Below are 15,501 nucleotides of genomic sequence, written 5' to 3' on the forward strand. Positions count from 1 at the left end.
TCCCAGCCAGCATGGCCAGTGGCCAGGGATGTGGATGGGAGTTGTAGTCCGACAACATCCAGAGAGCAACATCTCAGCTACTCCTGATTAAGGAGATCAAATCCCACAAGGCTAACTTTAATTAGCAGCGGATGAGCTAAGCTATCTTGCCCAGTAGTTTGCACTGACCTAGCAAACCTCAGCTCTGAGACGGTTGAACCTGATAACAAAAAAGACCGTTATGGAAACCCAAGCCACACTTAGCAGAACGAAGATACTCGGGATCTGGGACGATGTTACAGTGTCAGCTGCCTCCCACTCCAACTGGGAGCAGCTCTGCACTCACATGTGCCAGTATCCAAGACCAGGAAGCTGTCCTATAGCCTACCTGCTCTGGTGTGACTCCTGCTAGCTACTTCACCGCTCCTGGCCGGAGAGCTGGAAGTTTTGGCAAGCTTGTTAGCGGACACCCTGTACATGACTCCTCCGATGCAGCGCAGATCTTTGCTCCTCCAGTGGTGCTGCAAAGCCTGGAACTTGCTCCCTGTGGGAGAGTGGCGGGTGCTATTCAGTACCAGAGACCTGCAAAGACAAAAGAATACACTCAAGGTAAGCAACTGGGACCTTTGCTCACAGCCTGCCATGTTCTTTTAGGACTATCCAACAGGGTTATCCAACAGAAACAAGAGTTTAAATGCTAGCAGGGTTGTTATTCCGATGTGCTATTCTGAAAAGTGGTCTGCCTGACCTGTCCCTGGCATTTCCTTCCATTTGTCTCAAACAACTGAAGCAGAAAAATATCCAAGGTTTACTCCAGACTCGCCCAAGCCTCTGCAATGAGCATGCATTCTGGGACAGAAGCAAATTCAACAGTGCTTTGCTTGCTCTGCTTGATTCGTTCTGCTTCCAGGAGCCAGGCTTCCAAGAGAGGTAGAACTTTTCTAGACCAGCAATGTCCACTTGGACAGGCAGCAGCTCCCAAAGGCCTCTGCAGCCCCCCCACACACTGTGTGCCTAAGTTCCTTCAAAGCACTTCACACACACACACTCTCTCTGCAAACATTTCAATGACTGCGCAAGTTAAGTCAGTATTGCCACCAGACTGCCCGTAGGGGAAGGGGATGGGATGTGGAGAAGAGCGTCTTTACTTATATTTTCCCACTGGAACTTTTGCATTACCTAAGTTGATTAGGAGCAAGGAATTGATGCTGACTGCAAATAAATATCTGGCAACCTTGGCAGTTTCCAAATTTTTGGGTTCACTCAATACAAGTAACATAAGCATGCTAAACTAGATCATTCTCTAGGACATTGGGAAATTCTCCAATGCAAACAATTTTCTGGTGCAAAATTACCCCAATTTGTATTGGGAAAACTCTTCAGAAATCTTCAATTCAACCTTTTCTGGAAAACCCACATCCCAGGGAAGGGAGCAGTTACAGGTGAGAGACGAGGGCTTGTTAAAGTCCGTGGCAGAAGCAAGAGGATTAGACAAATCGTTGGATGATAAAACGATCAGTGGCTACAAGTCATGATGGCTATGTTCTCCATCCTATCGGAGGCAGAATCACAAGTGGAAAGAGCACTGTCGCACTCAGCTTCCACTGTGGACTAGAAACTTGTTTTCTTTTTTTAACATGAAATTTCCTTGCCAAATTCTGGGTCCTCCAGGCAACTCTGCCAAGCCGCAGCTTCCTGCATGGGCTGACTCTGCATCTGTAACTATTCCCACTCGCATTCGGAGTTCTGCACATCCACCATTAGGCCAGCAGCCATTCCAACCAAATCAAATCTGCTCCAGTATCAGCTGCCTTAACTATTTAGCGCTAATCCAAACAGTAATTTGTTTATGCAAATGAGAGATCTAATTTTGAATTAGCACAAAACTATGGCTCATAATGCTATTAGCGGAAACTATATAAACCGCGGCATTGACTGAAGAATGGGTGTAAATTAGGGAGCTGCTCTCCTATCAGCAGAAAGCAAAAGCCGGAGGAGCATTACCTTCAAATGAAGGCAAGCGCGGCACACAAAAAGGGGGAATTGCAAAATGTAATCATTACATTTATTAGTTCTTAGCATGACAAGTTTATTCTAATATGGTTGTTGCCATTGGCTACCGGCCTTGATGTATTGTGCCTGAGAGTTCCCACAGATGGGGCAAGAAGAAAGTTGGTCCGTTAACCGGTTTGCGCAAAGCAATCAAGGAAGGAGGAGGAAGAAGACTTGGGTGCACAAATGCAGCTTTAAGCATCTCTGCTGTATAGCCTGATCAAAAGGCTATTCCGTGAAACATCGCCGGGGGGGACCCATGTATTTATATCAAAGCGCTTATCTGACCTAGGGAAAAAGGACTCTGCGTGGATTCAGGTGTAGCAAAATTGCAGGGACACAGTGAAGCTATTCCTATTTTTCCCCGGGCATTTAAAATTGGGCTGTCGCAAGGGATGCCACTGTTGCTCCTGTATGCTTCACTGTGAACTGAGGTCCTACACACCCTTGTGGTAGAAAAGAGATTGTAGCATGTATTAGTCCGTAAAAAGCAAGCCACCAGCAAGGTCTCCCCCAACGTATTTCTAGGAGTCAATCTTTAGTGCATGGCTAAATGGCTCTGAGGTATTTGGAACAAGGGGCTTCCTTTGGCATTTAAAGCCCTAAATGGCGTGATTGGCAGCCAGTGCAGCTGGACCAGGATCGGTGTAATATGCTCAAACTGACTTGAGCAACCTGGCCACTGAGTTCTGCACCAGCTGAAGTTTCCGAACTGTCCTCAGAGGCAGCCCCACATATAATGCATTGCAGTAACCTAACTTAGAGGTTACCAGAGCACAGAAGTTAGGCTTTCTCTGTCCAGATAGGGATGCAGCTGGGCCACCAGCAAAAGCTGATGGAAGGCACTCCGGGCCACTGAGGCCACCTGAGCCTCAAGAGACAGCAAAGAACCCAGGAGGACACCCAAGCTGTGAACCTCCTCCTTCAGAGGAGGTGTTACCCCATCAAGAGCAGGCAACCTGCCCAACAAAAAAGGAATGGCAAGACAAACTGTTAGAGTATATTGAACTGGCTAGATTAACAGAGGCAATTAGAGATCACAGTGGGCAAGAATTTCAAAAAGCATGGGGGAAATGCAGAGAATACAAAACAGTGCCCTAAAATACATACCTGGACTTGTTTCGATTAATGTCTGCAGGAGACTTTGTGGATATTTAAGTTATAATTAGAAAAATCTTAATAATTATTCATAAAGGAAACAGCTTATAAGAAGTAAATAAGGAGGCCAGGATAAAGGAAGTCTTTTATTTGGTTGTTTGTATTGTTGTATGTTTTGCTCATTGTATGTTATGTTCATGTTTAATGAGGGTGGATTTGTGTATTGGGGGGATGGGGAGTTTATGCTATGTTGTAAATAAAATTTCCAATAAAAATTTATTAAATACAGGAAGAGCAGGCCACCTCCCATCCATCTGGTCTAAGGAACTGCCCCCTAACAACGCCTCAGTGTTATCTGGACTGAGCTTCTGGTTCTGGTTCTCATCCAGTCCATTATCGGGGCAAGACGTCAGTCCAGCTCTTCCACTGCCTCACCTGCAGATGTAAAGGACAAGCAGAGCTGTGTGTCATCAGCAATATTGCTGACAACGTACTCCAAAGCTCCGGATAACCCCACTCAGCCGTTTCATGTGGATGTTAAACAGCATGGGGGAGAAAACTGAACTCTGAGGAACCCCACACTGAAGGCTCCACGAGGTTGAAGAGCGTCACCCTCTGGAAATGAGCATCTGAGTAGGACCGGAAGCACCGCAAATATTTTATAAATTTATTAAATTCATTTATAAGTAAATAACTTTTCGGCATTCGTTTGGAGGAGGGAAAGCATGATTAGACAAAATGGACTGGCAGCTACAGTTGCAACTAGTAAACTGCTGTTCAGCAAACTGCTATGAGTTGTGTTGAGTGCCTTAAGACCTGTGCTATTTTTGGAACTCTATGCGTTATTTTAATCTTAATTGACTTTGTTGAAAACCATCCTTGTGGCTCCAGGAAAGGACAGTATATTTATGTGTTTAGTCATTTAGTCGTATCCGACTCTTCGTGACCCCCTGGACCAGAGCACGCCAGGCCCTCCTGTCTTCCACTGCCTCCCGCAGTTTGGTCAAATTCATGCTGGTAGCTTCGAGAACATTGTCCCACCATCTTGTCCTCTGTCGTCCCCTTCTCCTTGTGCCCTCCATCTTTCCCAACATCAAGGTCTTTTCCAGGGAGTCTTCTCTTCTCATGAGGTGGCCAAAGTCTTGGAGCCTCAGCTTCAGGATCTGTCCTTCCAGTGAGCACTCAGGGCTGATTTCCTTCAGAATGGAGAGGTTTGATCTTCTTGCAGTCCATGGGACTCTCAAGAGTCTCCTCCAGCGCCAGAATTCAAAAGCACCAATTCTTCGGCGATCAGCCTTCTTTATGGTCCAGCTCTCACTTCCATACAGTATACAGGACAGTACAGTGGTACCTCGGGTTACATACGCTTCAGGTTACAGACGCTTCAGGTTACACACTCCGCTAACCCAGAAATAGTACCTCAGGTTAAGAACTTTGCTCCAGGATGAGAACAGAAATCGTGCTCCGGCGGCAGCGGGAGGCCCCATTAGCTAAAGTGGTGCTTCAGGTTAAGAATGGACCTCCAGAACGAATTAAGTTCTTAACCCGAGGTACCAGTGTATATAGATCACCCAAATAAGTGAAACAAAGACAAGGCACCCACCCTCTCCCGTCCAAGGCTCGTCCATCCCCTTTCTGCCTCTCGTGCCCCATTCCTTTGCAGATTAGATGTCTTGTGCTCCAACTGCACTCTGCTTCTGTTTGCGTTAGAGACTGCTGAGCTTTACTACTTCGGCCTCTAATCCAGACACCTGCGCTCAGCGGTTTTCCTAAACATTTCCGAATGAAGACTCATTAACGCCAGCCACCCCGAGGTGGTTGCTGCAACCGCTTCTCCTTGCTTAGCGCACGCTGAAAGGTAAAAAGGCTGCCTGTTCTGCTGAAAGCTCCATCTGGTAGGGCTCCAACACACCACAGCTGTGATTAAAACTGAACAAGGCAGGGAAGCCGCTCTTTTTTATATCGGGAGCTGCCGCTGCAGGCATGAAAACCAAACCACAGGTTAGAGAGAGCTCAAACAGCAAGCGAGAAACGTCGAGGAAACAGATCACATCCTGGCCAAAGAACAAAAGCGGCTATATTCCATTCTGACCATGGTCTAACTGGTGTGGAAATAAATGTGATTGCCTTATTGTAAACGTGCCCAAGCACTCTCAGTGATGATGGGGTTTTTCTGGGTCAGACAAAGGGTACACTTAGCCCTGTTTTCCACTACAGCCAACCAGGTGCTGCCGAGACCACATAACACCGGTCCTGAAAAACCTACATTGGCTCCCAGTATGTTTCTGAGCACAATTCAAAGTGTTGGTGTTGACCTTTAAAGCCCTAAATGGCCTTGGCTCAGTATCCTTGAAGAAGCGTCTCCACCCCCATCGTTCTGCCCAGACACTGAGGTCCAGCTCCGAAGGCCTTCTGGCAGATCCCTTACTGCGAGAAGAGAGGCTACAAGGAACCAGGCAGAGGGCCTTCTTGGTAGTGGCGCCTGCCCTGTGGAACGCCCTCCCATCAGATGTCAAAGAAATAAACAACTATCTGACATTTAGAAGACATCTGAAGGCAGCCCTGTTTAAGGAAGTTTTAAATGACTGATGTTTTAATGTATTTTTAATCTTTTGTTGGAAGCTGCCCAGAGAGGCTGGAGAAACCCAGCCAGATGGGTGGGGTATAAATAATAAACTATTATTATTATTAAAAGGTAAAGGTACCCCTGACCGTTAGGTCCAGTCGCAGACAACTCTGGGGTTGCGCGCTCATCTCGCTCTATAGGCCGAGGGAGCCAGCGTTTGTCCGCAGACAGTTTCTGGGTCATGTGGCCAACGCCGTTTACCTTCTTGCCGGAGTGGTACCTATTTATCTACTAGTACTTGACGTGCTTTTGAACTGCTAGGTTGGCAGGAGCTGGGACTGAATAACGGGAGCTCACCCCGTCGCGGGGATTCAAACTGCTGACCTTCCGACTGGCAAGCCCTAGGCTCTATGGTTTAGACCACAGTGCCACCCGCGTCCCTATTATTATTATTATTATTATTATTATTATTATTAAGCCCCCAAGTACTGCATAAATGCAACAACCATTCCCTTTAGGATGGTTCCTCCTAAAGGGAGGAAATGCCTTAGCTCAATAGTAAATCATCTGCATTGCAACCCAAAGGTATCAGGTTCAATCCCTGATCTCCAGGTATGAATAGAATCATAGAATCATAGAATGTGTAGAGCTGGAAGAGACCATGAGGGTCATCTAGTCCAACCCCCTGCAAGGCAGAAATCTTTTGCCCAACGTGGGGCTCAAACACATGACCCTGAGATTGAGAGTCTCATGCTCTACTGACTGAGCCACAGAGGGAGACTCCTTCTTGAAATCCTGGAGAGCAGCTCATATGTTTGCTCTCTGTGGTCCCCTGCCATTTGCTCCCAAGGAGCCAGAATTCAGAGGCCATAGCAGCTGGCAGAGACTGTTTCTCTCTCTCTAAATGCTGGACTATTACTAACTTGTTGGTCGCTTTTTTGAAAAATGAATTATGCAAAGTGACAATCGAAAATCACAACAGACTCTATGGGGTGCTGAGACGAGTACTGTGACATTTAAAAGGTTATGTTGGTATTTTATGTTTCTAAAATGAGTAAACGGGAGTCCACCGCCAGCGCAAAAATAAATAAATCTAAATGCTTATCAAAAAGACCTGTTGTGCCTTCTGATCCCATACTTGGCTGTTACTGCTTTAAGCCAGAAGAGGGTAGACTCACTTGATCAGTACACAGAAGGCTGTACTTATTTCAGAGAGGAGCAAAATGTTGTTTAACTGCTACTGGTCTTGCGATTCCTAGATTACCTGCTTTTTGTGGCAAATGCTCACAAATTGGAGAACAATCCTACCCAACCCCCATTTTTGCTATGGGTGTTGTTGGTGGGTTTTTTGGCTTCTGCTGGGGAGGGCAGGATATAGATAAATTGTTGTTGTTGTTGTTATTATTATTATTAGGGAGGGGGTGTCTGTCCTGGAGACCACCGTCTACCCCAGTGGTGTCCAAACTTTTTTCAAAAAGGGCCAGATTTGATGAAGTGAAGGGCCGTGGGGGGCCAACACGTTGTTGACCTTTTTTTAGGATTTTACCCCAAAGATGTTGAGCTTTTCTTAGGGTTGGAGTTGTTGAGCTTCTTTTAGGATTGAAGTTGGGGAGGTTTTTTAGGAATTTACCCCAAGAAATAAACTGCCACAGGGACTGGATTAAACTGTCCGGCGGACCGGATTAGGCCCCCCGAAACGGACTTTGGATATGCCTGGTCTACCCCCTGCTGCCTCCAAGCACAGATCTAGCACTAGCAGATTTCCAAAATGGGGTATGACAGAAGCGGGGCAAGGACGGGAAATGAGTTCACCTGAGACGCTCCACAATCTGGCCTCTGAACTATGCCACTCTGGAGTTAGAATAGCTAATCCCTCGCCAAGCAGAAATTCATGGGTGGGGAAATTTAAAAAAAAATTAAGAACCATTGGGGTGGGAAGACCTCCTACCACCTCCTGCCCTGACTATCAGTAGGGCTTTGGAAGCTGAATCATAGAACCCCTGCAATGAAGGAACCTTTTTGCCCAACATCAGGCTCGAATCCACATCCCTGAGATCTCATGCTCCACAGACTGAGCTATCCCTGTAGCGGGTCGCCTGGCCCTGTTAGGCTTGCTGAGCCAGTTGTGGGCCTCTGCCGGGAGAAGTCTTGGGATGCCAGCGAACCCTGCCAGGGAGTCGCCCACAGCCAAATTGAACTGCCAAGAGCTAAACTGAAAGGCGTTTTCACAGCTGTTAGAAATTGGGATTGTTTGCATGACACCCACCGTGAAACACGCCTTTTAACATCTATTTATTGGAAACATCTGTCCTCACGTATCTCTGAGCCAAACTTTCTCAACCCTGGGTCCCCAGATGTTGCTGGACTACAACTCCCATCATCCCTAGCTAGCGGGGCCAGTGGTCAGGGATGAAGGGAGTTGTAGTCCAGCAACATCTGGGGACCCAAGGTTGAGTCTTGGCTGAGAATATTGGTGATAGCTGTGGATGAGGTCTCCACTATTCAGTTTTAAATTGGATAACGTATATTTTTTTCCTGTACTTACAACTTATGGTAAGCTGCACTTCCAAGCCCCAAAGGGAGACACCCAAGTACAGTGGTACCTCGGGTTAAGAACTTAATTCGTTCCGGAGGTCTGTTCTTAACCTAAAACTGTTCTTAACCTGAAGCACCACTTTAGCTAATGGGGCCTCCTGCTGCCGCCGAACCACCGCTGCACGATTTCTGTTCTCATCCTAAGAAAAGTTCTTAACCCGAGGTACTATTTCTGGGTTAGCGGAGTCTGTAACCTGAAGCATATGTAACCTGGAGCGTCTGTAACCCAAGGTACCACTGTAACTTACAAAATGATTTTAAATAATACGAATAATGAACAACCTAAGACCACATTAAACAGGAAGTCAGCAGCATTAGCAACAAAAGAAAACATTGACACCAAACAGCTGCACAGCCCAAATTCTGCAAAAAAACCAACAACCCCATCTTCTTGCATAGCCAGGCTTCCACCACTCACTGAATGCCAGCCAGTCCCCCTGCTTTTAAAGAGGGGGTGAGAGTGGAAAAGGGTCTCGGAGGTTAATCCTGAGCGCACAAGTAGGCATGTGAGGAGCAAGGTGCTCCTGCACCCAGATCACTTCGGGTTTTAAAAGGTAAACATCACAGCACTTGGAACTCTGCCTAGAAACAAATAGGTAGCCAGTGCAAACGGAACAATGTCAGAGCAGCCTGCTCCAGGGAGAAGCTTTGCGGCTGCATTTTGGTACCCTCTGAAAGTTCCCAAGTACTTCCCAGAGACAGCCCTGGTAACGACTGTGTTACAGCATTTTATCCAGTTCGTTACCGCAGCAGAAATGACTGTGGCCAATTTTATTTATTTTTTATGTTAAGAACAGCAACTGGTATTCAGAAATACTGCTGTCTCCAGCTGTGGAAGCTAGCAGGCCTTCATAGCCTTACCCTCAATGAATTTGCCTAATCGTTTTGTAGAGTCATGTAAGTCGGTGGCCATCACTGCCTCCTGTGGTGGAGAGTTCCATAGGTTAACTATGTTTTGTGTAAAGTAGTGCTTTCTGTTGTTGTTTTTTGAAATGAATAATACTTTATTTAGAATTCAACAATAACAAAGGAAAAACCCACAGTAGTTGCTACATCAATTCATTACAATTAACCCATTTTAACAATATATAAATAGTAATAGAAAAATTACTCAACATCACTTTTAACTTACTGAAGTTTTCATATTACACTGTTATCTCTTTATCTCTTTCTTAATATATCAAAAAGAGAAAGATCAAGAAAGGAGACACAGAAAGAAAAGAGAAGAAGAAAAGGGGGGAGTGAGAGGAAGGAGGAAAAGGAAAAACAAAACAAAACAAACACATTTGTCTTCTGATTAGACTCACTGTATTATTATTTCTACAATTTTTTCACACCCACAACAAATATAATGTTTTTTGATATCTGACGAAAACAAAGAAAGAAATACAATAACTTGGAACTGTGTGTAAGAAGTGCTTTCTGAATTGCCGAACATTCAGCTTCACTGGGTGCCCGCAAGTTCCAGTAAAAGGAGCTTGCTCAGTCACCCCTCCTATCCCAAAGGAGCGAACACCTGTTTGCATCATGAGTTCTCGATTAACCAATTTCCTTTAGCACTGGCCTTGAGAGCCTGATGAGGAACATCTGCTCTCAGATTCATTATTCCGAATATCTAGCGGCTTCTAACATAAACTAACAAATTAGGCTTAGGGGAGACTGTTTCTCCACAGGACCTGCCCCTGTTTTTTGTGGGGTTTTCTTAAAGCTGCGATACAGCTGCCCAGAATTGTGGTCAAGGCATTTTTGCTTTCTCTTTCGGAGGAAGAACATGTGCAGTCCTGCCAGCGCAGTCCACGCAGAGCCCGAGCTTTGTGAAGTCTCCGCCGTATTACTATCGGACATCTATCACGTTGGAAAAACCACGCTAAGAGAAGCCTCTTGCAAACTGTGCTTATTTTTCTCCTGCGTTAGCAGCAAATGGAGTGCCTTGCCTGGAGCTGAAGTGGAAACGGTCGCCACAGGTAATTCTCAACTGGATTCTCACTCACAGAGACATGCGCGCACCGCAGCCGCTTCCTTCAAGCTGGAACTGAGTGTTTAAAACACATTAATCTAAGTGACGAACACCCGTGGTCCCCAGCCAGGTTTTCCTGGCTAGTAACCGGGTTAACGCGGCAGATTGACAATCGCTGAAAGAGCTCTTTATATGTGCAACTGACAACAACCACATCTAGGCGGACAAGCGGGTTGTATGATGAAGGGGAAACAATTCTAGTTGCCGTAAGAGTGCTCTCTTCTCAAAACTCAGCGTGCAAAGAATTGCGGGAAATGACAGCTCGGAAATCCTTGGGGTTTTTTCCCTAGTCCACTGTTCACACAGAGTTCTCCGTCAAACCGTGGCTTGGCACAAATGTGTCAGCTGCCAAGGACTCGCTCCTCTGCAGTGGTTTTTGCTGCTGCGTCACACTGAGCTAAGCTTGGTTTAGTGTGACGTGTGAACCAGGCCACTGTGGTAGAGAACAGAAAATGTCTAGGCAAGATGTATCCCGGCTCTGCTGAGACAGGCCAGCTCCATCAGGTCTCCCCTCCCCTCAATGTGGATCTGAGGGCACCCATCCCAGGAGTGGGAGACAACTGAGAAGCAGTAATTCCTCCATGGGCACTTTCTGCCCCTGAACTGCACCAGCTGGTCAGCAAAGGAACAATTGTCTAGAAACTGGAGCGCCATTTTTTAGGTTGTAAGTCTGCAGGTTGGGGCTGGTCTTGTCTTGACTGCGTGTAAGCTGCTCTGGGAGATCTGGGGGTGAAAAGCAGTGTACAAATGCTCTAAGTAAAATCGTAGAATTGTAGAGTTGGAAGGGACCCATGGGTCATCTAGTCCAACCCCCTGCAATGCAGGAATCTCAGCTAAAGTATCCATGACAGATAGCCAGAATTCTGGCGTCCAGTGCTTCACCAAGTCAATTCCTTAAGGCTTCTATCGGTGGTTTTCCTCTGCCATGCAAAAAACAAAATAAAATCCAAGCTTTGCATTCAGAGTAAGGCACAGTAGATTTGTGCAAATTATTCTGAGCACTGAAACTGAGGGCAGTTTAGCATATAGTCTGGACTTTCTCCCAGCACTCCTTTTAACAGAAGCACCTGGGCTGATATCTCGACAGATGAGGCACTGGTTGGCTTTATAAGCACAAAGTGAGTCATTTAGGGAAATGTACCGTAGTGGACGTGTCTGCCATAAAACAGAAGCCCGTCCGTTTCTGACCCTAAGGGAGCTCATTATTTCCCTCTGGCTGAATACAAAATGTGCAGTCCGGGGTCTTGGTTTTCCCCTCGGCTACCCCACAGAGCAATTTCGTCCTGTAATGCAAGAAGTCCTGACAAGTTCCAGTGGCCTTATTCAAAAAAAAAAAAAAAAAAAAAGGAGAGAGAGAGAGAAAAGAGGAAGGGAGGAACAAATCCACACTAAACGCACACCCAAGAGGTGTAAGTGATCTGCAGAAACTGATCCCTTTCGACGCCACTGTCTCTTCCTGTACCAAGGAGGAGGAAATAAGTGCTGATGAATGCTAACTATTGCATGAAAATCATGGGAGTTAGAAGGATAAATATTTAATGCCTGCAAAGCAGGTACCCACAAGGAGGGAAAAGTCGCAACTAGGAGCAGCTGCCAGGGAAGGTGGGCCGGAACGCCAGGCACAAGCGCCAGGGTCACAGGGCAAAATCACTGGCTCAGCCTCAACATCCCATCTGCAACATAAAACCAAGAGTTTGCCAGGATGGATAAGTGAATGAAATGCTCCTGCCCTGAGTCACCTTGCAAAGGTAAATTAAGCTAAGCAATTCACATTATTGTTCTGTTTTTCGTTTCCCAGAAGGGCTGCTTAGTTTTTATAAGCTGGACTGCCCAGGTCTGCCTTTGCATGAAAAACAGCTTCGGGAACTCCTGCAAGTTGGGCAAGCATCCTGCCACCTCCTTGTTTCGTGCAAAAAAAATGACCATATTATGCAAACTGATTAAGACTAATCATTACACATCAAGGGTCTGGGAATAAAAAAACAATGCACCTGAAGACAAATGCCGTTATAGTCAAAAGTATACACGCAACATGTTTTACTCAACGTATTATGTAAAAGTGCCGCTCAGCATGTTTTGCATCACACACTCCATTCATATTTGTGATTCTGGATCGAGGAGTTGAGCCTTTGGAACTTGCTTTTTTAAACAAAGTTTGGGGTGAGTTGTTTTTTATTTGTTTGTTTGCTTGCTTGCTTGCAAAGAAGGCTAAATCAGCAAGAAGTATAGGTGATGGAAAGGGGAAAACATTAGACACAAGCCCCTGAAATTCATTTCTACAAAGCAGAAGTTTTCCTCCAAGGACTGCACTCCCTTGGAGGTAATCTACTGAAGTTGCATGCTGGCAGTGGGCACAACCACAACCACTCCAGCCTCACTTGCTCTCTTAAGATCATAGTCAACATCAGCACTACCGGTCCTTCCTCTGCTGGGTCTGTGGCCCTGATCCCTGGGCCCATAACCATTGTTAGGAGCATCCTACTCACGTGTAAGACCCTGGTAGAGACACATGCCCGACTGGCATGCTCTCTCCCTCCTGGTCAGTCGTTCGGGAGCTTCAAAAGCTTTCTCCAGCCCGAACATCACAGCTACTAACATCAGCACACTTAGGGATCCGCAGAGTATTTGCAGTTTGTGTAACAGAACCAATAGCACAGCATTTTGGCTAATCTACTTTATTTACATATAACACACTCAGAGCATTCTGCTTTCGCTCCTTCCTCTTTCTCATCAGACAGCAAAGAGAAAGAACAAAGGACAATAGTTCCTCTTCATGGAACACAGTAACATAAACATCCTGTCTCCATCACTTCCCACTCTGTGGAGTCAAAACATATACTGCCATGTGACAGACAACAATCCCATGACTGCAGACATGGGGAATGAATCTCCAACACTCCCTCCTCTCTCTCCCCCCCTCTCTTTGTGTGTGTGTATCACACACCCTGCACAAGGTAGCTGAGAAGCCATGGTTGGTTCGCCTGGGCTGCCAGACTCTTCCTCAACTCAGATGGAACGAATGGAGGTTTCAGATTTTCCTGGAGCTTTTTGCTACCTGCACAAAGAACGCCAATGGGACAATCAGGAAGCAACTGATTGTGAGATCCTAGGGGCTACCCATTTAAGGCTTTCCTCTCTTCAGGAGCCAGACGGAGGCGCCATGGGGATGTATGGCTGGTTCTCGAATGTAGCCAGAGCGGTTGCTCTCCGGGCGTGCTCTGGTTCAGGGGGTCACGAAGAGTCGGACATGACTAAACAACAGCAATGGTTGTCAATTAGTTGCCTGGAATACCATCTGGTGGAAAGGTTGGGCGGGCAGAAGCAGGGTACAAATGCCTCACGACATCTCACTCCTAAAATGCCGACTTACTTATTTATCTATGGCATTTGCGTGCCACCCCATAGCATAAAGTTCTCTGGCCAACAAACAACCATCTTAGAATGCTGAAATGCAGCAAAGATGAAAAAAGCCACCAGACTCTGCCTCCAAAGTAAGTAGGAAGCTGTGAGTCACGGAGCACAGGTAGATGGAGCATCTCTTCACCACACAGATTCTGTCATAAGTTCCAAGGCCCATAAGAACGTATGAAGAGCTGCTGGATCAGGCCCACGGCCCATCTAGTCCAGCATCCTGTTCTCATAGGGGCCAACCAGGTGTCCCCACAGGAAACCCGCAAGCAGGATTTGAGCGCAAGAGCAACTCTCCCCTCCCTTGGTTTCCAGAAACTGTGACTCCAAGCAACTGGTTTTCAGTAGCACGGCTGCCTCGAATTCTGGATGTAGGCATCCATTCCTGGCTAGCAGCCATCAATAGCTCTCTCCTCCTCCATGATTTTGTTTCATCCTCCATCCAAGTTGGTGGCCAGCGCCGCCTCCAGTGGCAGGGAGTTCCATAGTTTATTCTTTGCATGAAGGACTTTCCATTACCTGAATCTTCCAAAGTTCAGCTAAACTGGACACCCATCAGTTCAACCTCTTTACCCCAGATGTTCATAGTTAAAATAATGGGGGGGGGGGGGACACCCATCGCTTCTGTTTCTAACTTGTCTGGAGTTGTTTCTCTTGTTTTTTTAACAAATGCATATAACCTGTGTGTTGTTTTTTTTTAAAATACTATACTACTGTAACCTGCCCTGGGACCTTGGCATGAGGGATGGGTAATAAGTCTGATAAATGACTATAGGTGGCAGGAAAGTGCTGGTATTAGGCACAAAATTTGAGTGGGACACTGAGAAAGCGGACATTTGGTTTCCAAGAAAGGCTGAAAGGAAGTGAGACCCCAGAGCTGTCAATCTAAGGTGCTTCCTTGCCGTTCAGCTGCTTTTTAAGGCTGGCCAGGCTGACACTGCATAATAACGAAGGCATTATTTAAAGACTATATGCTATTATTAGGAAAAATATGCCTAGACACTACCTTCGTTTTGTCTTGGTTGCAGTTTCACCACAAAGTGTGCAAACCTCAAGCTAAAGGTAAGCCAAATCTCCCTACAGAAATTGAGGAGTAACTTATTTTTCACATTTAGCTATTTCAAAGAGCTAAGCGCACAAATACACATTCGTGCATGCACACCCCCTCCAAAACTCATTTGACATCAAATTTTATCAGTAATTTGAACGTATATATTTTACGTAAACTGCTTAGAGGTTTTCTTGATTAAGTGATATATATAAATCCTGCTATATGAACCAATAAAATAAATCTTTGATCTTGGCAGCCATTTGAACCCCTGCAAGAAAAACAGGACATGGAAAGCAGAAATCTGCCCATCTTCAGGAACACAGATGGGTCCGGGAGGAAGGGAACTTTTCCAGGAGGAAGGAGCTGAGGTTCTAGCTATCTGTGAATCTGGAGCCCCAAAACCAGGCCCTGTGGCCTGAGAAATGCTCCTTTCTGGAACAGTCAAAGTCAGCTAAGGGGGCAAACTCCCGAACAGACCTGTAATCTGCTCCAATAACCTTTAGAGCTGTTTCCCCTGATGGAGACGGCAAGACGGGAGGCGGAAGGCGCCAGGAAGTTTCAGTACTGCTTCAGCAGTTTTCGTTTTCCCTCCCTCTCTTTCCAGCCTCCTTGCAAAGAAGAAAGGGGGGGGGACACAGCCCAGGCTGGTGCAGCAGAGATCAGGGGATCATCGAGCAGGAAGGCTGCAGGCGCCCTCAGCCGGGATCACCACCACGCCAGGGAGCAAGGAGGCCC

General features: G+C 46.3%; 1 protein-coding gene across 1 annotated transcript in view; it reads right to left on the reverse strand.

Moving 5' to 3' along the window:
* The window catches only part of ZC3H3 (zinc finger CCCH-type containing 3), a 282,895-nt gene that overhangs the window by 113,833 nt on the left and 153,561 nt on the right, over window positions 1-15,501 (reverse strand). The window contains exon 5 of the mRNA XM_081012543.1: window positions 368-561. Within this exon, the coding sequence (XP_080868669.1) occupies window positions 368-561 (194 nt within the window). The remainder of the gene's footprint in view (window positions 1-367; window positions 562-15,501) is intronic.

The sequence above is a fragment of the Podarcis pityusensis genome (assembly GCF_964106645.2).
Source record: "Podarcis pityusensis genome assembly, chromosome: 7".
In the NCBI taxonomy this organism is placed as follows: domain Eukaryota; kingdom Metazoa; phylum Chordata; class Lepidosauria; order Squamata; family Lacertidae; genus Podarcis; species Podarcis pityusensis.